The 26,106-nt window shown below is 43.2% G+C and overlaps 1 protein-coding gene across 10 annotated transcripts in view; it reads left to right on the top strand.

Moving 5' to 3' along the window:
* LOC111853180 (activating transcription factor 7-interacting protein 1-like) overlaps positions 1 to 26,106 on the top strand; it is a 45,471-nt gene that overhangs the window by 16,216 nt on the left and 3,149 nt on the right. For 2 of the 10 annotated variants that reach the window (XM_023829829.2, XM_023829819.2), the window contains exons 1-9: positions 7,744 to 8,190; positions 15,703 to 15,759; positions 16,621 to 16,987; positions 17,119 to 17,587; positions 17,976 to 18,163; positions 18,352 to 18,489; positions 18,572 to 18,646; positions 18,932 to 19,002; positions 25,989 to 26,065. In XM_023829829.2, coding sequence (XP_023685597.1) covers positions 16,628 to 16,987; positions 17,119 to 17,587; positions 17,976 to 18,163; positions 18,352 to 18,489; positions 18,572 to 18,646; positions 18,932 to 19,002; positions 25,989 to 26,065 — 1,378 coding nt within the window. In that variant the 5' untranslated portion in view covers positions 7,744 to 8,190; positions 15,703 to 15,759; positions 16,621 to 16,627. Of the gene's footprint in view, positions 1 to 7,005; positions 7,144 to 7,408; positions 7,560 to 7,740; positions 8,191 to 15,702; positions 15,760 to 16,620; positions 16,988 to 17,118; positions 17,588 to 17,975; positions 18,164 to 18,351; positions 18,490 to 18,571; positions 18,647 to 18,931; positions 19,003 to 19,869; positions 19,985 to 21,448; positions 23,886 to 25,988; positions 26,066 to 26,106 lie in introns of those variants that run through there. The other 8 variants (XM_023829820.2, XM_023829831.2, XM_023829830.2 and 5 more) reach the window with 8 other exon arrangements.

The raw sequence follows: 26,106 nt of genomic DNA, 5'->3' as shown, positions 1-26,106 counted from the left end.
TGCCTTTGGGGGGGGTTCTGTAATGACCTGCTAGTCCACAGGTGTCAGACTACAAATAACAATTAACTGAAAATGAGTTTTACACCCAACTTTATTTGACATATTTTACTTTACCAAACAAGAGCAAGTGCAACAGATTTAACTAAGGAACCAGACAGCTTGCCTAGATTAGGGATGCCAGGGCCCCACCATGGAGGCAAACTTTGTGGGGTGGAACTTGTCTGCGAATGCCTGCCAGAGGGGGCCACCTACACCGAGCCTCCAGAGCCTGGAATTGAAGGGGCTGCCCCAACCGAGTCTTTAGAACCCAGCCCACAGGAGGCTGCCCTGCTCAAGTCTTTAGTGCCTGGCCAAGAGAGGACCACCTAGCCCAAGCATCCAGAGCCTGACCCAGAGGAAGGTGGACTGCCTGAGCCTCCAGATCCCGGTCCAGAGGGGGCTGTCAAGCCTGAGTCTTCAACAACCCAGCCCAGAGGGGGCCATCCAACCCCAGCCTCCAGAGCCCAGCCTAGAAGGGGCCGCCCCCACCCGAGTTTTCACCACCCGGCCCAGAGGGAGCCACCCAGTCCAAGTCTCTGGACCCTGGCCCAGATGGGGTCACCCAGCCCAATTCTTCAGTGCCCAGCCTAGAGGGGGCCACCTAAGCCTCCAGAGCTCGGCCCCAGAGGGGGCCACCCTGCCTGAATCTTCAGCATTCAGCCCAGAGGGGGCCACCCAGCCCGAGTCTCCAGAGCCCTGACCAGAGGGGGCCACTCAGCCTGAGTCTTCAGCGCCTGGCCCAGAGGGGGCCATGCAACCTGAGCCTCCAGAGCATGGCCTAGATGGCGCCGCCCCACCCAAGTCTTTAGCACCAAGCCCAGAGGATGCTGCCCTGCCCAAGTCTTCAGCACCTGGCCCAGTGGGGGCCACCAAGCCCCAGCCCCCAAGAGCCTAGCCCAGAAGATGGTGCTCAGCCTAAGTCTCTAAAGCCAGGCCCAGAGAGAGGTACTCAGCCTGAATCTTCAGCGCCCAGTCCAGAGGAGGCTGCCCAACCTGAGCCTTCAAAGCCCAGCCTAGAGGGGGCTGCCCAACCCGAGCCTCCAGAGCCTGGCCCAGAGGAGGCCGTCTGTGTCACACCCCCAGTCTGTCAGATCGCCAGTGTCCTGTCAATGATCTTGCCCAAATTCATTCCCCTCATTTGCTCCTTTGTCTCCTGGTCCAGTTCCTTCTGGTCCTCCATTTGTGAACCCCCATGCTCAGGCAAGTCCCTGTATCATTTTGCAGGTCCTGCTCCTCCTTGTGTGTTATGTCCTATCCCTAGTTTGTGTGTGTCATATTTCCTGTTCTTGTCCCTTGTGATGTTCCTCATTCTGTATTACCCATTCTCTTGACCCTGACCCAGCTCCTTCTGTTCCACATGTCTGTCTATTTTGTTTTTTTTTAGGTTAATGAAGTCGCTTTTTTGTGAGCCATGGTGTGGACCGTCTGTCCTTCTACAATGCCTGTCCGTACCAAAGTGAGGAAGTTTGGTGAGGCTATGGAAAATGACTTTCAGTCAGCCTTGCAGAGATTCTGGCAAACCATCAGAGGGAAACAGGCTTTGTCCATATTCTTTATGGTAGGGATGGAGTGCTCTTGATTTCAACTGGGCATATAGTCAGGCGGTGGAGGGAGTACTTTGAGGACCTCCTGAATCCCACTGACACACCTTCCTTGGGTGAAGTACAATCAGAGGACTCGGAAAAGGACTTGGGTATCACTAGGGCTGAAGTCACTGAGGTAGTCAAAAAACTCAGTAGTAAGGCTCTTGGGGTGGATGATTCACCCTCAGTTCCTGAAGTCTTGATGTTGCTAGGATGTCTTAGCTGACACGTCTCTTCAACATTATGTTGAAGTCAGAGACAATGCCTCTGGATTGGCAGACTGAAGTGGTAGTCCGAGTCTTTAAGAAAGGGGACCAGAGGGTGTTCTTCAGGGGAATCATACTCCTCAGCCTTCCTGGGAAGGTCTATGTCAGGGTACTGGAGAGGAGGGTCCATCCTTTGGTCAAACCTTGGATCCAGGAGGATCAATGCAGATTCTAGTCTGGCCTTGGAACACAGGGTCAACTCTTTACCTTCACAAGAGTCCATACTGGAGGGTTGTTGTGAGTTTGCCCAACCAGTCTATATATGTTTTGTGAACTTGAAAAAGGCATGTGATCTTGTCCCTGTTGCTGGTACCTCAGGAATATGGGGTGTTCTCCCACGGCTACAGGCTATTAGGTCCCTGTACAACTAGAGCACAAGCTTGTTTCACATTGCCAGTATTAAGTCAGATTTGTCCCTGGTGGGTATTTGACTCTGCCAGGGCTGTCCTTTGTTGCCGATTTTGTTCATAATTTTTATGGACAGAATTTCTAGGGGCAGCCAAGTGGTGGAAGGTGTCCATTGACCTCAGGAACATATCTTTGCAGATGATGTAATCCTGTTGACTTCATCAAGCTGTGACCTCTGGCGTGCACTGGGGGGGGAAGAGGGTTTGCAGCCAAGTGTACAGCAGCTGGGATGAAGAGCAACACCTCCAGTCTGAGGCCATGGTTCTCAATCAGAAAAGGGTGGATTGCCCCCTCCAAGTTGGGGATGAGTTACTGCCTCAAGCAGGAGAAGTTCAAGTATATTGGGGTCTTATTCACAAGTGAGTGAAAGAATAGAACAGGAGATTGACTGGTGGATCAGTGCAGTGTCTGCTGTTATGTGAACATTGTACTGCTTGATGAAGAGAGAGCTGAGCTGTAGGTGAAGCCAGTTGATTTACCAGGCAATATATGTTCCTACCTTCAACTATAATGGCTCTGGGTAGTGACTGAAAAAATTAGATCACAGATACAAGTGGCAAAAATGAGCTTCCTTGGCAGGGTGTCTGGGCTCAATCTTAGAGATAAGGCGAGGAGCTTGGACACCTGGGAAGGTTGAGCCATTGCTCTTCAGCATTTTAAGGAGATGGCTGCAGTGGTTCAGGCATCTAGGATAACTCCAGGATGTCTTGGAAAGTGCTCTGGGCATGTCCAACCAGAAGGAGACCCGGAGCAGACCCAGGAGAGATTGTATTTTTCGGCTGACCTGGGAACACCTTAGTATTACCCCAGAATAACTGGAAGAGGTGGCTGGGAAGAGGGAGGTCTGGGAATCTCTGCTCAGATTGCTCTGTGAACTGGGCCCAGAAAAGCAGTACACAATGGATGGATGGTTCTTAACAATAAATCTTTTTTTCTAAATCAAAAATTGTATGTGTAGCTGAATGATTTTTTGGGGTAATTTTGTTAACATTACTTGCACCCTCTATTTCCTCAGAAAATGTCAATACCTTTTGACTATACTAGCTACCTAACCAGCTAAGCGAAGGATTATTGTTTTTCTTTACGGGAATTTGTTGTGCCTGCATATTGGTTATGGAAAATCACAGTAGATTGTCACAGCCTTAGGAATTAAAACTGAATGAATGTGAATCGGGACTGTTAAACATAATGGATATTTCATGTGATTGTAACACATTATTAGCATATTTGTGTATGGCATGGATATTAAAGTGTTGTGACATCATCACTTAAACCAGATATAGAACAGCACCAGAGGTATAACTACGCATATTTCAGATTCTTTTACATGTACCGTTGCACCACTAATTCCATGTTTCTGTTCTGTGTGTTTGCATGCATATACTGTAAGTACATTAAAGCCCTGAGCCAGAAGGTAGAGTCCTTGAGAAGGTACAGCAAACAGTGGTGTCTCACTATCCGTTGTCTCATGTGTCCAGGTGGACATAACATCACCTTGTGTTTTCAGATGCAAAATGTGTTTCTGCACCCTCTCAAACTGTGTCTCTGGGGGAAGGGTGCTATTTTGAGTTAGTTAAGACGTACTGTACAGGCTGCAAGAAATTTTTCAAAAGAAGAGTTTTTTTTGTTTTTAGTACCTTTATGTGCAGTTTTTACTTCTGTATAACAAACTCTTTTTTTTTTTTTTTTTTGATCAAATATTTTTATTGTGTATATTCAGAGATATGAACAACACAGAATAGCCATGAAATACACAGTATAACAAACTCTTGATAGTTCTGAATTGCTTGGCATCCTGTGCAGGGTGTTCCTGTGCTCGCAGAGATAGGCTCCAGGTTCACTTTGACCTAACACCGGATAAGCGGGTGGATGATTTAGTGCCTTTTAAAATCAGAACTTTATCATATCTGTAGACTAAGGTCACTCAAGTTTATCGTATCGGTAGATTGTCTTTTTTTTTGCAAAAATAATTTGAAGTGCTTCTTTCTACCCATTTGTTGGCTTAATTGGGGAAACGGCACTTTCGCAGCTGACATTTAGCAGCAAAGCACTTTTTTCTTTTTATATGCACTGTGAAATAGCACTTCTTTGTCTAATTTGACTAAATTATGCTCTGTTTTACATAATTCATTTCAGAACATGACTGCAGTAGCTGAAGCCGAATGCACCATATTGTTGATCTGGCTTTCTTGAATGCCTTGAGTCGTATTTTCCGCAGTAACCATGAGACTTGCTGGTGCTTCGGATCTGTTAAGTGTGTTTCTTCATTACAGTTTGCAGGAATGACTCTTTGTTCTCGTTTTTTTTTTATAATGCAGTAAAGCCTTGTCAAATAGGGGAGGGCTTAATATCTAATATTGCTAGCACCCGCCAGCTAGTCAGCAATTTACGCTTCAGCCCCGTCCCCTGCTGCTGCTTGTACGGCTGGGGGGCGTTGGTTCTTTGCTAATACTGGAGCTGCATTTGCTGTATGTTTTTCTGCAGAGAGTGAGCTGTGTGTAGCCTTCTGTGTATCTTATCATGGGGCACTCTTCACTTCCGAATTCTGTTTCGTCTGCATGCCAGCAATAAAAGCAGTCATTGAATCTGCAGTGATGGCGCAATAGTCCCCTGAGTGGGGTGACAGTTTATTGCTTCCCACATTAAAGGGAAATACTGTACCATGTGATCAACTAATGAGCAGCTTGAAGCTCTTTGCTTCAGGATGTGGGGTTTATCTATTTCTAGGAACATGCAGGTGTACCATCATGATTATTTTGCTGCTTTCTTTATAAGGGCACCTCTGTAGTTCAAGGGAGGAACTGCAGAGGAACAAGAGACGTTTTCGGTGTGGAGAGAATGCTTTGAGGTAGCTGGCATTGACTCCAAATGCAAATGGCTTCCCAGTGTCCCACAATACCACTCACTGTCTTTTACACTGTTCTGTGATAGCAGTTTATAAACACCGATATCTGTCTGCTGCCTTTCCTCAAGAAACCCCAGTGTATTACATACACAAAATAGAGTAAAAATTCAAATTTTCCTGAAATGTGAATGTATAAAGTGATAGTAAGTATATTTTAATTTTATTGTAACAGATTATTGTATACAAAACTGTACATATGGCACACAAGAACATTGTGGCATACGCTGCAATTCCCTCCCGTCTGTGGTGTAAGACAGGCTTGTTGGCTGAAGGAAGCGTTTGAGAGAACTGGGTTGCTTGTGCAGTGCACAGGCTCCGCCCCTTCGTCTGTGCCTCACGGCCAACCCTCCCCCATCTCTTGCACAGCTCTGTTGACTTGCTCTGTGTGCTCCTCCTCCCCCACTCCCCTTCCCACTCTGTCTCACGCTGCCCAGTCCTCACACCTTCCTGTCTCACTCCTGCTCACTCCCTCAGTCACAGCATGCAGTTAGATTAACATACGGATTGAGGAGTCTATTATCTCTGAAGTGGGAGATAATGCAAAGCTCTTCACTGCTGTGTGTCTGCAGTGTATAATCCCTCTTGATTCTTGTGGCAGGGAAAACAACCATTTCCATTTTACATGTGTTTTATAGTCCACCAAACAGGATACAGAATGTATAGGCAGGAAAAAGGAAGAGCTGTGTGAAAATACACATTGTGTTGCTTGTGTATTTATTATGCTTGCTAGAGCAAATCAAAATTGAGGTTCATTTGGCATAGTGCCTTTCACTGGAGTTTTGAAAGCTGTGCTGGGTTTGATGGCATGCTTGATGATGTAAACAACTGGCCTTCTGGATGCACAGGAACATGTTCAAATGATATTTATATATAATATACATTATATGTATCTTTTGTTTTTTGTGTGTGTCTGTTCGAAGGACCTCTATGGGTGAGTGCTGGTACTGCAGAATCACTAGCAGACATTTTAGGTGCAGTATAGCTTGCTTCTGACTAACAACAGCAAGACAGGAGCACAAAATGGCTGACTGGGGCGGGTCTTGAATAATGACCTGGTGTGAGGTTTTCCTTTTCTGTGTTTTAAGATTCAATTTTTGGCAAATTTGTGTGAATGTGATTTTTGCCTCTTTTTGACAAAACTTTGACAGAATTATTAGAATTCTCAGCCGGGAGAGTGGATCACAGAGGCGTCATAACGCACGTCGACCAGTCCAGAAGTTAGCCTTGTCACTGATTGGTCATTCAGATTCAAATATTATAGCTGGCATGAAAATCTGCTGCATGGAAGAATCATCAGGATTAATTTATGCACAAACAGTGAAATGAAGTTTCACTGTTGCAATCCCAAAACATGGGCTACTGCTGTATCCTAGAGAAACACATAATGCCTCGATTACTTAAGGTTAACAAGCAGGTTACGGAGTAAAACTTAAAGCTTTCTGTGTTGTTTTTAATACAAATCTGGTGTGACATAATATTGATGGTGTCACCAACTGGATACTTTAGGAGAAGCGAGTGTGCTACAGGAATTTATTGATCAAGAATGCAGGGGAAAGAGACTGAATGGTGCAGCTCACGTGGCATATTTTAAGGTGTAAGGGCTGCTACTCAGAGTCGTGAGGAACAATAGCGCATAGCACTGTTCATGTCTCGTGGGGGTTTCAGTAGTCTGGCATGTGCCATAGCGCTGCATTGGCTCCTCCCACTGTTTTTTTTCTCTACCCCTCCCCCCTGCCTTCCTGTACCCTAGAGCTTTGGTGCACTCACTCACCATATCCTAACGCACCCCCCCCCCCCCCTCCTTCCCGTTTCCCTTTGTGCAGTGTTGTATTCTTTCACCTTTCGGTTCGTTTTCTCCAAGAGCATTTTCACCAGTCTTCACAAAAACGTGACGGGGGGGGGGTGGAGACTCGCTGCCGTGGCGTGATCTGGAGTATCTGAAGTAAGAGTGAAAATCATTTGTGAAATTAATATTACACAATATTTGTTTGATTTTCTGAACAGTGAGACAAGAATTACCATGGTGGATAAGGTCTGGACACATTTATGTAACAGTGTGTGGAGACATGGCAAATCTGCGCAATACTTCATCTCAGAAAGTCGCTTTTTAAAATGCGATTATAATGTATAATTGAAAAAGGGTTGGAAGGCTTAGAGATATAATGCATATATACAGCTCTATAGACGTAGACACGCACTCACAGACTGTGCTCACAGGCGTGCTGTTAACACTGAAGGCTGTGTGCTTGGTTACATTGGGAGGAGTCTGTTAAGAGACTTGAAAACAGGAAGCGTTATGTAGCTGAATAGAAGATTCGAAGAGTCACACTGCCGAATCTGTTGAAGATCAAGTAAGATGTAATATTTATCTGTAACTCTTAATACAATTTAATAGTTGAGTTTAAATAATAATTATCACATTTTTTGACTGGGGCTTGCCGTTTCTTCGAGAATTTTCATATGAATGCGTTTTATAATTCGACTGAACTGATCTTTAAAATGGTACATATTTGCGCTCTATTTATATTTTAAACAGATGTGTAAGCGATATGTATTGTGTAAAGTTTCGCGTTTTTCAGAACGTCGATCTGCAACGGGTATTTTGCTCCTCCCTTGGCCCCGCCCCCTTCCGCTTTACTGCTTGGTGCGGGAGCGAGAGAGAGTGTGAGTGTGACTGTTGGCTGTCTGAAACAGGAGTGCGCTCACAGACGGGCCTGCTCGCGCTGTACTCCCGGTGCGTGTGATTGTGCGGAGCTCCTCGTGTCACCCTCGGGTCATTGTCTACGCAGTCAACTGACTTGAGTAACAGACTGATTAACTGATCAAGTTACCGACCGAATAACCGACATAGCAGGCGCCTTAATGGCTGACTGAAAGCACAAATGCACAAACTCTAAACATCTAATTTTGGCAAAACATTTCTACAGTGTTTTACGATTTTACAACTGGATTATTCACACTTTTCGGCTTTGGAAATCTGAAAAGAAAGGTATGTTTTTCCGTTTGCTTCATTTATTTTGTATGATCGATTACAATAACATTTTTGGCAGGTTATGTGTACATGTTAATGATGTTATTGACAATTTGATTTTCGGGTTAGTTTAATGTGTTTATCACTATGCTTTAGTGTGCTTTTGACGGCTTCTGTTGATTATTGTGTTTCGCTGTTTTTATCAGTATGCGAAGGGTTTATTGAAGGAAATAATTGAATCACTTTATAATATATATGGTTATAAGTTAAATCGGGGTTTAAATGCTTTAGGCCTAGTGTTAGAAAGTTTTTTGTGGTTGATTTTCATTGTTCTTTTGTCACAATAAGAATTTATTTTAAGCTGTGCATTAATATTTGTGTTTCATCACTTGTATTTTTTATTTTGCCTCGTATAAAGATTATTGTAGCATTTGCAGAAGTTGCGGGAAAACAACCTGTTCAAACGTTATTGAAGTAAATGAATGAAAGTAGTTAGGAAAGTACATTGCAACTAGACATTAATGTCATTCTTGATAGTTTTATCTCATTTTCAGTCATTTCTGTCTGATATAATGTGTGACTTCATCCAGCTTTTTAGAAAGCAATGACCATCTGGCCGGCCTGAATTTTACTTAGACATGTCAAAAATTGCCAAGCAGAGATTTACTGTATAAGAAAAAAAGTTAACATCTGTGCAGACATCAGAATGTACACCTGTAATTGTACTGTAGGGGAGAATCACACTCAACATCAGTTTGTCCCCAGTCACTTAATTTCAAAATCAGGTACAGCTGCTGGTAATGCATCTGTTTGGGGGAGCCAAGTCAGATTTATTGCCATTACAACCATTTGTCTGTTGCCAACAAATAACTTTCTGTGCAGTTTTACATATCACACACATGTAATTGTGCAGGTTCAACATAAATCTTATGTGAAGCAGGAATGGTGAAGAAGTGTTTGATGAATTTGATGAGGTTGCAGAGTGTCCCAATGCTGTTTTGGGCAGTTTGCTCCACTGTTGTTTTGTGGCACATCACAGGACAGCAGCCTTTCATTTACATTTACTTTACATTTGGTTTGTTTATCAGATGCTTTTACAAGTGAGGCAAATGGCACATTACAGACACATGACTGTCAAGCAGCTCTATTGCGCTTCCAATTACTGCCCAATTATACATGTGGTGGGAATCTTTGAATGATGCAGAATCCCAGACAACCCACCAGATAAATCCCTCCTTTTGAAGCCTCAGAACTATTTGGTCAGTGTTCGGTTTTTCGGTTTTGCTCTGGAGGCAGTTGAGTTCTGTAATTATTAACTTTAATGTATGATGTATGAAACTGTAGAGGTATGAAACAAAAGGTTATGAAAGGTATGCACACTTGGATCTGTGAGAGATATACATGTTTATGTTTGTGAAGCCTGGTATTTTGGTGACGACTGTGGAAATGTAGCGGGGAGGTTGAGGTGTTGCATAGCTGGCGATGATTTGACCCCTATGGCTGATTAATTCTTCTGCATAGCATCTATGACCTCGGTACTACGCAGCTGCATACTCTGAAGCATAGCCTGATGCGCACCTCCCCAGAAATGAAACTGCAGGGGTCAAGCTACAATGTAGGGTACATCGTTACCGACAGTGTAGACTCTAAGGGCCTCTAGACAGCCCTAGCGTCGTCTGTGTGCATGGCAGGGGTGGTGGTGCCATGGTGTGGATTTGTCAGACTGAAGTAAACTGCTTATCTTGCTGGAACCTTCTAGGTCAGGGGTGGCGAACCTGATCCACGGAGAGCCGCTGTGGGTGCAGGTCTTTGGGATGACCTCTCAATCAGCCAATAATAAAGCAGTGGTTCTCAACTCCAGTCCTGGGGGCCCACTGTTATTGGATGATTGAGAGGTCATACCCAAAACCTGCACCCATGGCGGCTCTCCATGGATCGAGTTTGCCACCCCTGTTCTAGGTTAACATGGTGAACAAGAAGCTGGTATTTATTCAGTGTAAGTGGTAAGGGGACCTTGTTTCTCCTTGACCATTCTATCCCTTTAGTGGTACTTGACAACGGCTCTTGACAGCACCTGTACGTCAGATCTTAGGTGGATGGAAAACATGAAGTAAAGCTGAGATGTTTGGCAAAATTTATTGTTGCCCATAACAGACTAGACCTGCAGCTTCAGCAGTGGCAGGAAGCCCTGGTTCCTGGGGACCATCAGTACTCTCCACTTTATGAAATGGACAGCAAGTGATCAGATGCTATATAAGGATAGAATGAATCTTCTGTGGGTGGGAAATGACAACATTGTCATTTTTACAGGTTATTTATTTATTTATTTTTTATCAGGCAAACAAGGACACTTAATTAGTTCATTGCGTAAGCTTGACGACGTTCTGTCATTTTGTGTGGACATCGTTTAAATATCGGGACGAGCTAGGATGGTCCGATTTCAAAAAGTTACATGTCTCGCGGGAGACAAAGGCAGTTTTTTTTTTTTTTTGTTGTAACACCTAAGGATGTCATCTTTGGGGGGGGGGCCTCAGGTTTTGCTTCTACTATTTTATCTGTTATGCAATAAGGGTAATCGCTATGGAACTCAAGCATCTCCAGAGTTAGTAATTTCCAGTGAAAGCGAACATGTATGTGGTCTTTTGCATTGGTGTGATATTTAGGACACTGAATACGTTTCCAGAATGTGGAGTCTTCACATTCTTATGTAGGAGCATTGAGGCACCCTTGACATGGTACTCCAGTTAATCGTGTCTATGAGGTGTTACCTTTGCAGGGAGCCTTTGGGATGCAGAGATGCCTCCTCTAACAAACCCCATTGTTGCTGTTGACTGGCGATGGCACGAGATTCCTTGGGAGGTACTCGGTGGCATGCTGACTAGTTTATCACACGCATCTTGACACCCTTCTCTGGCAGATATCCGTCAGGCAGATGTTGGAACTGTCGCACTTTTAGCAGTAATGTAAATGAATCCTAGGGTGGGCGGTGCCTAACATCTGCAGTGAAAGTCGTTTCAGTAAACAACACTGTAGTGCAGCCAAGGTTGTCGTCGATGAGGGTCATGGTTATGCAGCACAGTGCGCTGTACCACTGCCTGAAAGAATTCCAAACATTTTTAGGAAGTGGTAGATAAAGATGGAGGGGCAACTGGCTGCTTTATTTGTGTAGTGCTGCAGCGGCAGATATTTGTGGAGTAATGTGTATTTGTAAACACAGATGGCATTTCCATGATAGTTTAGATATAATTAGCTAATCAATCAAAATATTTGTGTCCTTATCTATTTTTTAGACATTTAAAGTTACATGCACATTATAAGCCATCAACTGAGGATACTAATACCCTTTTTTGGCAGTGCGTTAACTGTTGAGTATGAGAAACAGATGGATTATTAAGCCTTTATTTAGCATCTTTTTAATATTGATTTTGATTGGATGGCTATTTAAAGAGTATAATAGTAACGCCACTGCTCATAATTTGGCTGCAAGTCTGTATTCAGTTTCAGAGTAATTAGACTTGTTTTAAATTGGTAGCTGATCTGTTGTGTCAGTTCTTGACTTCACAGAAATCTAGGTCGCTACTGGAATTCCAGAACGTTCTGAAGGTCAGTGCACTTGCCCAAGTATGGCAGTTGGGTATAATTCTAAGTTGCACTTAGAGTTAGTAAAGAAAATCAAACTTGAATAGAATCAATGAGCTTCATGTTTTCATTGGTTGACTTCAATGAGCCTCATGTTTTCATTGGTTGACTGCACAAAAGGACTGGATGTTGCAAATGCTGGGAATTGTGAACGGGGATTTGCAAAATCGGTAATGGCAAGTGGGTCTCCTCTAAGAGTAAAGAATGAAATGATGTTTCAACATCCATCCATCCAAAATTGTTACTGTACACTAAAAGCTAATCCGTGGGAAGTTTATCCTGTTATTAATGAGTATATCTTGTGCTATAATCTCTGATATGAATTGAATGTTTTACCTGAGCTTATATTTGTACAAAGTGGTTGCCTTAACTTAATCTAAAAGATGAGCAAGGTCGAGAAATTCAACATCTTCACATGTGTGGAATGTCGGGATGGTGTGTAATTAGCCAGTGGAAACTAAGCAAAACGACCAAGGAGCATTTTGGAGAAGGGCACCTCCTGGCGAATGCAGAATGCAGGAGTCTTTTGTGGTAAATGCATATAAGACAGGGAGTGCCCTTCTGTTCTCTGAAGACGCTCCATGACTGTCTTATACTGCTCCCTTTTGCTACAGAATCTAAAGAAGCAGAACCTCTCACCCGTGTAACACTCGTGTCTTTAACTTTGACACCTTTTTTTGACACTCCTGCTTATTGCACGTTTACCAGTAGAAAAACAGGTTTTTTAAGTTTTATTTGATAACTGTTTCTTTTTTTGCGCCAAAAACACCCTACGATTCTTTGCTCAGTAGAAACGTTTGGTAATGCTCGGTTGATCCTAATTAGTTACTTAATTGATTGCGAGGTTCCCTCCCTCTGGTTTCAGTGTCTCTCCCCCCCCAGTCTGCTGAGCTCTCACAGTGGTACAGTCCATACTCTGTAATTTTCCACTCTGTCTCCCTGACTGTTTGTCTGACTGTTGAGGTGGGGGAGGGGTGTGCAGCACTTTCTACTCGCATTACAGGAATCAATTTGGACTCGGATGTTGAATGCTTACTGGAGATGGAAGAATTCTTGTTGACTGTAAACATTATTTGCGTAGAAGTGTACATCATTGTGATATACAGAGGAAACTGTTTCTTAATGCAAGAGAATCAGCCTGTTCCTTTATGTGTGGATTATATTTCTAAGGCTGTGTTGCTTCATGTTTAGATTGTCTGATTCGCCTTTGAAAATCAGGTGGATCACTCAAGAGCATCGCTATGCCGCCTCACATTGCATCTTGCAGCTGGATTGCACAACTCGGGGCAACGATGCAGGGGTTTTGAACAAAGGCGAGCATTAACATGTTAACAGTGCCTTTATCTCAAGTTGTTGGGGAGGGGGAACTGATCTGCAGCCAGACTTTTTGCACAACAGCACCATTGCTGCAGCCCACTCACCTTGCAATACCCCCAGTAGCTGCAGCAGCACCAATGCAGCTGTCTGCAGGAATTTTTGCAGCACAGTTAGTTTCCAGGCATAATTCTTTGCATGGCTTTGAGGTGTGGTGTTTATGGTTAGATTTACTGGATGCAGAAATATCAATAAACTAGATGTTTGCCGTTTCATTAAGATATTTAAGGCTTATTTGTAATTCACAAAAGCATGAATGTATGTGCATATGTGTAGTTTCTAGTGAAGTACTGTATTTTCTAGTTAGGTTCCAGATCTTTCTGGAAAATATGGGTCATACTGAAGTTCTACAATATTCACGACTCAGTATTAGGTCATGGAAAAGACCAGTGCCCAGAATATTCATCCCGTGCCATAACGTGTCAGTAGCTTAACAAGCCTAAACTGGTTCAGACTGGTTTCCGTTAACTTCCTGAGGCCGATCGGCCCAGACAAAGGTGCAGAATTTAAAGTGGAAGTCTTGGAAGTTTCCCTATCACATTGTGTTTATAAAACAAGACCCCAAGTAAGTGTCTCTAAGTGAACAAAGGACAAAATAGAACAAAAGATGCTTTGGTGAGAACCTCCAGGGAAATGTTTCCACGGTTACAGCAACATGCTTTCCAAACTGTTGTAGTTGTTTTCTCATGTCTTCATGTTTACAAATAAATTCAGACTCTGCTCACGTGCGTGCAGTGCCCTTTAAATTATTACAGTGTTCTAAAACAGTCAAATCAATGTACAGCAAGCTCACTAAACATGAATCACTGATAAGGGGTGCCATTACAACTTTACAAATCAGAACATTTCTTTTTGCTTATAATACTGATTTGTGTATATGGCGAGATTGATTTTGGTGTCAGTAAGTGTGAATTGCAGCTTGCCTGCTTCGTATTGTCAGTAGATTTAAAATTCTCCACCCCCATGATTCGTTCAGGCCTCACAGTGGTACATTCCGCGGTCAGCTGTAATTTTCCACTCTGTCTCCCTGTTCTTGTCTGATTGTAAGTGTGGGGGAGGGGTAAATGCATTGCACGTTTGCATAAGTGTGTCGGCAGATTGTGTGTCTCTTGGGAGGTGTTGTAGTGGTGTTTTGTTTGTAATTGAGGCTGTAAAGGTGCCACTTTCAGTTTGCTGATGCATTTCTTTTGTGGCCAATTAAATGCATTATTGGAGTCTGCTAAAGTGTTTCTGTATTTGTCTAAGTTTTTTTTTGTTCCAAGTTTGGGTGTGTGCCTGTGGACCATTCTTTTTGCACTTTTGTGCACCTCTCCCCTCCTTGAAGCTGTCTTTGGTACAGCCTGCATTCCACTCTGCTTTCCTCATGTTCTTTTCTTGATCTTCAGCTGTTGTTCACTCTCACGCAGACAACAACAGTATTTGCTGTTGCTCTTTTAATGCTGTTGTGCATGAAAAATATTAATAATGACCAAATGGAGATATTCTGAGGTTGATCACAGAAGCAGATACAAATTCTTGACTGTCATTCTATGAGTAAAAAGGACATACATCTGATCCTTATAGAGAGTCTGCAGGTTCACAACAACAAATTAAATGGGCAGAATATGTGTGTTTTTTTTCTTCTGTAATTTTTTCAGAATCCAGTTTTCCAGTTCAAGGTGACTTCATACATGTACAAAGAGAGATGAAACGGCGTTTCTTCATGGCCCCAGTGCAACATATAGTAACATATAGTACACTTAACATCACAGTAACAGGGCGTGCAAGGTGCAAACAGGCAGTAAACAAATAGTGCAGAGATAATAAATTTGTGCAGATGTAAACTTTGTATGATTTGTGCAGTTGCACAAGGCAGTTGGCAGGATTTACCCCAACATAAGACACTGCAAAGTGCAGTAACAGAATCAGAAACAAATACAATACAAACAATAATAGACAGGACGATAAATAGACAGCACACAATTTCACAGTTGTAGGTTTTTGCATGCCAGTGGTTAAATTGCTCTAAACGACAAGGTCTGGGGTAATCGTTTGAGAAGGTTGTGTAAAGCTGGGGGCAAATAATGTATTAGTAGTGTATTACGTACAAGTCGGCTAGCTGAATTCAAATTCAAGCAGCCTGAACATTCCTGTATGCTGTAGTAAATTGATATTGGTGATGGACCACCCGTTGCACACTGATTATGCAGGTTGTTTCTGTGGACTTTGACCCACAATGCTCTTCTGTCCTTGGAAGAGGTGACTCGTGAGGCATCGTCTTCCTTGTTTTCCCCCTGAGGAGGTGTTTGCTTATGACTCCACACTTTGGTGCCACTAGGACGTATTGCAGCTTGGTTTTGGGGCATTTTCCTTGCTGGAATCACTCTCTGCTGAGCTGCACTGGGACCGTCGTTTGGGCCACAGGGCCCCACAAGAACCGTAACCATTACTCAAAATCAGCTGACCCATTTTTCAGCATAGAAATGGCTTCAACTGGGCTGCTGTCTATCTAATGCAGATTTACGCGTTCTTCTTTAGGTCCACCACATCTTCCCTCCTTGAACCCATGAGCAGAGTCATCCTACATTCACACAGGTAGGGAGACTGGTAAAATAAACATGTTGATCAGTCGTGTCCATCTTATACCATTTGAGTAGCACGGTTAGTGATGGTATAATGTAATATGTAAATGTAATAACTCACACTTCGTAAAAAGCATTATGTTGTCTTAGTATCTCTTCATGTTGTTAAACACCATTTTTAACATGGTGAGTGTCATATCCACTGTGGATCTGGAGTTCTGGAGTCCAGAAAGGAGTATTAAAAGGTGTTGCTTATTGTCGCAAAACAGTATGCACATATTAGAATAACTAAACATCCCTATCAATGGAAAATTTGGTTAATCGTTATCATTATCTTTGTTACTGGGCAGACTTGGTAGGTATGTTCAGTGATTGGCTCTACAGAGAGAACCAATAAGAGCGTAGGGGGAGGAGTCAGACTATTACTGCGCCCCAGCAGTTTTGTGCAATGGAACATTTTCGTTTGTTCGTATCAGTTAAATATGATTATCTATCCTCCTTCATTAAAAATCCAAGAGATGCTTTTCAGCTTTATCTAATTTACTGTTCACAATTCTCATTGAATCAACTGGATCCTGTTATTAAATACACTGTCATTAACTGGGCTGAATGGAACAATCAATGGATAGTATCTATTTTAAGAACGATATATATAACTATGGTTTTTATGTGAAATATACACTGGAAATGGAATGAATTTGAGTAGACTTGTTTTACTTTAAAACAAAGTTGTAGAATGGAAGACATTATCAGTAAGAGATCGCCCCCTGGTGCATGTACATATCAACTACACCTCACCTCTCTTGCTGATTCATCATCCCCTCTGGAGTGTGTGCTAAATCGGTGGTGGTGAACCTTTTCTTCTCCCCTCAAGGTGAAGCATGAATGTGGCCATAGCAGAAGAGCCCCAGAAGAAAGTCTTCAGGGCCAGAAAAACGATGAAGCTAAGCGACCGGCAGCAGCTGGAGTCCCTCCACAACATTCGGTCGTCTCCTTCCAACACACCCCCACCAGTGAACGGCAAGCACCCCGAGGGGGCTCAGGCAGAGGCCGAGAATGACAAGGAGAACCGGGAGGGCGTGGCCTCCGGCTCGGACTCCTCTGTCTCTGTGGCCGTGACTACGGCACCGTCCCCGGTGGCCGGCGCTGGAAGAGAAATGGAGGATGCTGAAGGAGACACCATGGGGGTTGGTGGGCAGGAGAACAACGCGTCGAAGGAAAAGAGCGACGCTGAAAATGAGGTGTGTTGGGAGGGAAGAGATGTCAGAATAACACTGTCGGAGAGTTGAGATGAGTTCAGGCGCTTATAGGAAGTTCTGAATGTGGACTGCAAACATTTGTTCACTGCCTAAATGTTGGAATTTCTTTCCAGAATGATGGTTCCAAAACAGAAACCAGTCCCCTGCTGGCTGACAAGCTCGAACAAGCTGGCAGTGATGCACCCCTCAAGATCTCTGAGGATGCCTGCGGGGGAGCAGGGGGAGCAGCAGGGGGCGACACCAGGCTTAAGCCGACAGGCAGCATGGAGACGGATTTGGATAGTGGCGCCTCCATGCTGGCCACCTCGCAGCCGCAGTCCCCGCTCGCCCCTGGAAACATCACCTCCTCCTCCCCTTCTCTGTCCCCATCCCATGCCCCTGAGTCTGACCAGGAGGTAAAGGAAGGGTTTCTTGTCCTGAGCGAAGAGGAGGAGAGCCAGGGAGAGAAGGAAGATGGAGATAAAGGGGAGCAGGATGAAGAAAAGATGGAGATGGACAGTAAGGGAGTTGAAGGGGAAAATCCAGAAGTTTCTGCCAAGCCTTCTCTGCCCCCCAGTACAGCATCCCCACTTGGAGAGAGAGGTAATTGTCATGAGGGATCTGTCTAGCCAGTGAGCTGCTTTGGTGCACTGGGAGTCAGCTTACTTTGATTTTTTATGGTGAACTATAAAAGTGAGAATAAAAGGCACATGAAGTAAACTGTGAGCACAGAATGGGTCCTCATTTATTCCAGTTATTAATGATAATCATAAATAAGATGTAGCCATTTTGGTATGGTTTCCTGCCATCCAACTGATAAAAGATGTGACAATGAGCTTGTTTGTTTAAAAGGAGCGGGCAGAGTAACTGTTAAGGGACTGTGAGCTAAATATACCTGTGATCTGTGAGTAAAGCAGCAATTGTGTTGTAAAGGCTGCCGTCAGCTAATTGTTAATAGTAGAGCTGGATGTGATGTCATGTGACTCATCAGACGTAGAGGAGAGCGCAGGCTCTGGGCGGAAGCGAGCGCGGCCCACGGAGAGTGGAGGAGAGCGGGATGGAGGGGGTGTGGCAGAGGAGAGTGAGGAGAAGAAATCCCGGGTGGAGGGGGAGGAGCTGGAGGCCCAGCTAGAGCTGAAGATCAGCGGGAAGCCAGGAAGCCGACAGCGCCTGGAGAAGGTGAGCACGAGCGCAGTGCCTGGAAGGGGTCACTAGGGGGCGAGGCAGTGAAGAGGTTTTCCAGGTTCAGTCTTCCATATGGTGACCTCCCTCTTCTACGTCCTTTTTGATCTGTTTATCACTTATGCCAATCGGGCCTTGAGAGCACCCCCTTACTCTGCCTGTATGCTGCCCCCCCCTGTCCACAGGTGGTACAGCACTTGGTGACGGAGCAGCTCCGGGTTCTGCAGCTCACCGTCTTCGACCGGAGCCTGCAGGAGCTACGAGAGCGGGTGGAGCGCATCGACTGTGCCACCAAGCATCAGCACACTCTCAACACTCTGCAGGTATACTCCCACGCAACACCTGAGCCCCGCCCCACTGCGGCGAGCCTTGTAAAGTAAGCCTGTGTCTGCATTCCTCTTGCAGGCCAAGATCGCGCGACTCACCAAGAAATTCGGAGCTGCCAACCAAGCGAAGGACAGCACCAGTAAATCTCAGGAGGTGAGTGGATGGGAGCGAAGGTCCCAGACACTGGCATGCCACCTGGGGAGCTATAAAGCACACAGAGGTCCATTAAATAAAATATATCTGTGATATAATTTTTGTAAAGCTTCACTGGAGAGCTGTGTAGCATTTTTACTGCGGACACCAAACATCTTTTAGTGAGTTTTTTTTTTTCCTCAGTTGTCGCATTTTTGTGAGATTTCAGACCCGAGCTTCACACTCTTGTCGGCAGATCTTGCGTATAAGGTGCCAGTCAGACAAACCTCCATCCTTTTTTCTTAGGCGGCCCTTCCCCCTGCAGCTACTGCTACCATGGCAACCACACCCACCTCCAGCACGGCCCCCACCTGCCGGTAAGGGCCCCTTTCCTCCTTTCGCACCATGATGCCTGGATAATATATGATTAATACATTAAGGGAACCAGGCACCTGTTTGTTTAGTTTTATTTTTAAGTAATTAATTGTTAGGTTGGTCATCCAGGGTGTTCAAGAAACCAAGGGCCTAATATCTGACTACTAGGACTGAGAAGCAGCTTAGACTTTGTGCTTTTTAAAGTTGTTGTTTTTTTTGTTGGGGGCACAACAGCTCTGTTGGTAACACTGTCAGATCACACCTCCAGGGTGGAGGGGGGCAGTTCCTACCTCCGCTGTGTGCGCGTGTATGTGTGTGTGTGCGTGTTTTTGTGTTTTTATATTTCTATCATTGTGAGGCTCAACTTACGAAATACACCTTCAGAGTGAAGCCCGTTTGCAAAGTGAGGTCCTAAACCCGGCTCTCAGTAAATTGTGTCTAGAGGCTACTGACAATTTCTCACTGACTTTCACCTTGTCTGTAATGACCAGATGTCTGCCATTTGATCTGATGTTTACTCAAGTAAGTCTGCTACTGGATTTAACTTATTACACATAAATTAAAGAAAATCTGGAGAAGAAAACATGAAGGATAGTAAACATTTGAAAATCGTATTCTTAAAAACTTATTTCAGTTATTGAAATGATATCCTTCGGATTATGCAGGCTAAGTTTACTTGAAATATCTAATCAAACATACTACCATTGTGGTAAATCAGTATTATTATTACTACTGAATGAAAAGCAGTGGTGTCCATTTAAAGTATGAAAATACAGGTTTTGAAATGAACACTCTCAAACGTGAAGAAGCATAAAGGCCCCTTAACTGACTGCACCTCTCAAATCATACATTGTATGGTCGTTGCTAAGAAACAGGGTGGAGCGTGGGGCCAGGGTAGAAGTAAATGCCTGCATCTTTACTGAACGTGCATGTATGCCGTTAAGACCCGAAACTTCACAACTTCATCATCAAAAACTGCGGCAGGTGAGCTTTTACGTTTTTCTTTGCCTTGTGAATTAAATGTGTTCATATGTATAATATATTAATATACTAAATATTGGTGTGTTTGTCTGTATGTCCTGGTGTGTATGTGTGTGTGTGTAATTTAATTAAATATACAGCTGTATGGTTGTCCCCTGACTTGCTCCCTAGGCTATCTAGGATAGGCTCCAGGCCACTCGTGACCCTGTACAAGATACGTGGTTGGGGAGTGGAGGGATTTGTGTATTTTTCTATATAAAATAGGGTTGTCAAGTGCGTTAATGTGTTATTCGTTGCAATTAATTAAAAATATTTAATGCATTAAAATAAATGAACAGAATTATCACAGCTGACCTTTGACGTGGATGCCGCAAAACTTGTCCAAGCCAGAGACAATAGAGCTTGGCAACCAAACGTCATCACACAGTGCATTATGGGGCAACCAACGTCATCACACAGTGCAATGTGGGGCAGAACCACCATAATGTGTAGCCATGAAGTAAAATAAACTGGCCAACTTGTCTCAGCACTGTTCATTATGCTGTGCGATTTTTGTTAGCATGTTTAAAATTTCCAAAAGAAAAGGGATTGTATAGAGACCAACTCCTACCAGAAGCTAAGAAAAACTATATTGAAAAATATATATCGGAAGCATGGATCCTTTTGAAATCCCAAAAGAGGAATTGATTTGTGACCCCGAGGCCTTACCTCCCCTCACGTTTCTCGATATTTTTAGTTACCTTGTGTGTGGTGTGAGTGCCTATACCGCTGCGCAATTGCATACTTTAAAATCATTGGAAAAATATATTCCGAAAAAACAGTAAGTAACTGTAAATACAACTTACTAGTCTTGACATGTAGTCTGAATGATGTGTCATCTGAATGAAGAGTAAGCATTATTACACCCTATTAAGCTGTTACATTAAGTTTCTAAAAATGCCATTTATACTTCATTATACCCGAATAATATGCGATTAATCGCGATTAATTTGTTGCAAAATGTGCGATTTTATTATTTGCTTTTTTTAATCGATTGACAGCCCCAATATTTAATACAAAACTGGAATATATAGGAAGCCATGTAAACATTTACGGACATTTTCATCTAGGCATCTATCCATTATCTAATTGTTATTCCATCTGGGGTTACAGGTGGCCTATCCGCGGCAGCCTAGGGCACAAGGCTGGGGACAAACCCATTGCAGTAACATATTTTTGAAATAGTTAAAATTTCAGTCAAAGTAGTCAGTAAATGCCCATCATATTAATCACTAAGCATCACTAATGTAAAAAGGCGTTTTTCATATCAGTAATTGAGTTAATTTAGAAATACCTGTTTTGCTATCAAAATTTGAAATTCTTGATGTTAAGCCAGATTGTTAAAAATTGTTTAAAAACTTGTTGAATGTGTGTGACTTTAAGTATTCATTCAGTCCAAATGCTTATTGAATGTGTTTGTCACTTTAGGTCAATGTCAGAAAAAAATCTGAATCTGAAATGGAATATGGAGTTGCTAGTGTTGTAGATGAAAACACACACAGAAATTCATCAGACACCAGAGACACATCAGAGCGTGGTGCAGATCATGATTTGGAGGAAGAATTTGAAGAGTCGGTCTCCAGCATGTCTGAATACCAAGCATCCGACAATAAGTCTGACTCCTCTTCAGAATGTTTTGATCGTGACTGTACTACTTTGAACTCTCACCCACCTACAGCTGGACACTTTAGTAAAAAATCAGTATCTCTGCAACAAACTAGCACAACAAAGAAATTGGACAAAAGACACTACTGTGTTTATTGTCATAAATCAAATACAAAAATAGCTCGTCATCTTGAAAGATGGCACTCAAAAGAGGCAGATGTGGCACATGCTTTGAGCTTTAGAAAAGGTTCAAACTCTAGAAGGAAATTGCTTGAACAGCTTCGCAGCAGGGGTGACTACTGCCATAACATCAGAGTTCACAATGAGGGTTGTGGTGAACTTGTCACTTGGAAACAGCCTTCAACCAGTGCACCTTCTAATGGTTACCTTCCCTGTCAGCACTGTCTTTGTTTTATCTTGAAGAAGGACCTTTGGGAACATGAATGTTCCTGCCGACTTAAGGTAGATTCCATGTCTTGTATAAAAAAGCAAGTCCAGGCAGCATCCGTGTATCTTCTTCCTTTACAAGATGATGAAGATGATGAAGAGTACAAAAAAATACTGCTGAAGATGCAACCTGATGACATTTCTAAACATGCCAAAAGTGATGCGTTAATATGTAAATATGGGAAAATGCTTTATGTGCATAACCAAGACACACAGCGTGCATACATTGGTCAAAAAATGCGACAACTTGCAAGGTTAGTCATGGCAGTAGGTCAGCTTGAAAGCAGAGTGAAAAGACTTCATGATTTAATTGTGCCATCCAGATTCAGACTCGTCATTGATGGTGTCAAAAGAGTGAGTGGATTAAATGCTGCTAAAAAAAGGTTTATAGTACCATCTTTGGTCCGCAAAATTGGATATTCCTTGAAGAAATGTGCTGAGATTGTAGTGGGTGAAGCTTTACTGGCAGAAGACAAAGAAACAGAAAAAAGAGCAAAGAGTTTTATCAAGCTTTACGATGCACAGTGGAGGGCTTGTCTGTCTAGCCGTGCCTCCTCCCTTCATCAGAGTAAGTGGAAATAGCTGGACGTCATCCCTCTTACGGAACATGTCTCATCTCCAGAAACTTCCAGAGAAAGACTGAGGAAAATGCAAAGCAGGAGCTAGAAAAGAACCCTAGTCCATCAGCCTGGAGGGGCTTATGTGAGGCACTGCTGGTTGAAGTCATACTTCATAGTAAGAGAAGAGAAGGTGAAAATGCCGAAATGCTACTCAAAATGTACGAAACTCGAAGCACTGCCCCAGTAAACACAGATGCATACAACAGCCTTACGAAACTGGAACAGAAACGCACATGCAAAGGAAGGTCTTTGGATGAAATTAATCTTTCAGCTGAAGGTAATACATAAGAATAGTATTTAAAATGCAGTAGTAATTTCCATAATATTCAAATGTGAATGATAGTGTAACTCAGTTAATGTCTTCGTTGACTGGCTGTCATTTTTGATTCATTATCCAAGTCACATTTCTATCTGTACCCTAGAGTTTAGAGTAACAAACTATAATTATCAGATAGATCCTAGACAAGTGCTTGCTACTGATCTGAAAAATGTTTACAGCTGTGTAATGAAAATGCAATTTGTCGATTGTAGCTTTATAATGTTGGACAATGTTGAAAAACACTAAAGCATGAAGTCTGTCATTTTACATTAAGAAACATCTGTTTCTTTACATCCCTTGTGCACTTTTTGAAATTAATTTTCCTGTGCAGAAGATAGTGACAGTGATGATGAGACTAGAGCTTAAGGAGACGGTTTGTTTTGATGTTCATTTCACTGGGTGTCCAGTCCACCCACCAGTCAGGTAATAATGGTCTGCAGGAGAACAGCCTTCTGCATCCTAAGAGGTTTCACCCTCTCTGCACGCGCTCCATGCGCCTCCTTTTCATCCAGGAGGCGAAGCAGCATCAGGACTAAAACCTCTACAGCTTATAAGCGCCCCCCCCCCCCCAACACAAACGTGGACGTCACCACTATGCACAGCCCAACTTTGCACTCATTGTCACACAGCGTTCCTGCTGCCCTCCTTGTATATCTCAGACTGCACTGTCACTTTCAGTGCACATTCTACTTTTAGTGTATATTAACTGTATTTTTATATTTTGCTGTATTTTCCTTTATCTGTTATTTTTCATTCTGTTGTTCTGCTTTTGTACTGTGCGCCGGGACCCGCGGAAACCACGTTTTGTTCCATTACGTTGCATAGTGTGCTGATGTGTAGGAATGACAATAAACCTTTAAATCTTGAATCTGAATCTTAAAAAGCCATCCTTGAATGCAGTTTTACCAGCTTTTTGATCTCCTTTCAGGAAAAAAAAAATGTTTGCATCTGTATATGTGTATACATAGTAACATATACCTAACCATGACTGTCGTGGTGTGTGTGTGTGTGTGTGTGTGTGTGTTAAGACACAGAAGGTCAGATGTCTGAGGTGTGTCCAGTAGCCAAAGAGTGAAGTCTTTCAGCCAATCCTCTGTAGTTTTGGCACTGTAAATGCTGAATAAGTAAGCAAAATTTATCATTTTCATATTAGGTCATTTTTGCTCCCAGATTACAATTTGTGTTATGTCACCAACGTAGATTAGAAAAAACAGATAGGACCATATTTTATGTTGAGAAATGTTAATGCATTTTTGGTTCTAAAATGAAATGTGTGCTAAATGTCACTGGATTGAAATTTTCACAAGTACACAGGCCATTGCATATACGCTGCAGCAGTCACTGTTATTGGAGTATATTATCAATAGAACAAAGCATTTCATTTTGGCTTTTTAGAAAAGGCGACAAGAAGGCCGTGAACAAATAAGGATCAAACACCTGAGCAAATTTATTTCTGTTTTGATAGTGCCAGAGTGAGCGTGATTCTTGTAAAGGCAGAATTTATGTAGCACATTTAAAAGCCGTCCCAGCTGACCAAAGTGCTGCTCAGTTCGACAAAATCAAAAGCACGTCCAATAGAGGAAAAAAGACATAACATGGAACCATGAAACAAAAAACAAATCCAATACAGAAATGGATTCAGACAGAAAAGAAAATGTAAAAGTAAATACAAAAATATCAGTAGCATATAAATTTAGAAATCAAAAGCCTAAAACAGTATGAAGCAGAATGTGGTGATGCATAAAAATGTGTGTCTCCTGGCTGAAGCAGGGCTTAGCCACAGAAGCTGGAGAGAGAGAACACCCTTATCTGCGATTACAACAGCAAGGTGGGGGAAGCAGAACTTGAGTTTGCATAGAGAAGATGCTGGGACTCTAGGTCATGATGTCAGCTCAGGCTGCTGAAGGAGAAACCTTAGGAAGACTAAGTGAACAGTGGTTGACAGATAACTGACTTTATTTTTTTAAAGTAGTTTAAAAACTATTCATTTTTATTAATGGCTTGGCTTGTTCTCTATTTATAAATGCATGCCGATTCAGTGGATTGTTTTTGTATCCATGTTGTTTTGCTGTTTGTCTTGAAACATCATAACACTTACTCTGTGTGCCACCTTTCTGAAGCCTTTTAAAGTGCCATTCTTGAGCGTCAATTTTATAGTTGATGCTAATGTTTGCACAAATTAAATGTTAGCATTTCAGTGTGTGTGTGACTTTCTTTAATGACTGACCTCAGTTCTCGCATAGTGACCACAGGGCCCTTACTTGGATAGTTCATGACGCAGACTGGTGTTCCCATTAACGTGCTAATTTGAAGATGCAAGTCTAGAGGTAAAAAGCCCTCCAGAGGTAAAAAGCTTCTTGACCCATTTTGAAAACCCGGGCCCTCCCTTTGTCAACAGTTTTTCACAGTCCTCATAATGACAGAAATACAAACGTGTGTGTGTGTGTGTGTGTGTGTGTGTGTGTGTGTTTGTTCTCGTATTGCACAGGTTCCCTCATGCAGTCAAAAGACAAAACGTTAAGCTAACTAGTCTGTAAACTGGCCATAAAGGAGCGTATGTGTACCATCCAGGGTGTAGCCCAGCCTCATGCCCTATAATGGACTGGCATCCCATCCAGGGTCTAGCCCAGTGCTGCCTGGGAGGTTAGAACCAGGCGGGTCTTCATATGGGCCGCTGGGTTTCGGTGCGTGTCACTCGCTGCGTGTCACTCGCTGCGTGTCACTCGCTGCGTGTCACTCGCTGCGTGTCACTCGCTGCGTGTCACTCGCTGCGTGTCACTCGCTGCGTGATTCGTGCCCCATGTGAGCTGGCTTGCCTCCCTGCAGCCCTGAGTACGGGCCCGGCTCCTCCCTGTATAAGGGCAGTGCCGTCGAGTGTTCATCTCCCAGAGGGTTCCCTCATCACTCTCCCTACTTCCCTTGCTCCTCCCCACCTCCTATAACCTCGCGTCTCCCTCCCCCTCCCCCCCCCCATCAGCACCACTGTCCGGATGATGCTGGAGTGTCAGAGAGGCGAGCAGCAGAACTCTGTTCCGGGTCCCGTCAGCTATGCAGGTGAGTGTTAGTGTTAGTTTGAGTGTGAGTGTTAGTGTTAG

Source organism: Paramormyrops kingsleyae, chromosome 22, assembly GCF_048594095.1.
Source record: "Paramormyrops kingsleyae isolate MSU_618 chromosome 22, PKINGS_0.4, whole genome shotgun sequence".
In the NCBI taxonomy this organism is placed as follows: Eukaryota; Metazoa; Chordata; class Actinopteri; order Osteoglossiformes; family Mormyridae; genus Paramormyrops; species Paramormyrops kingsleyae.
This window is presented reverse-complemented; position numbering and strand designations above follow the sequence as displayed.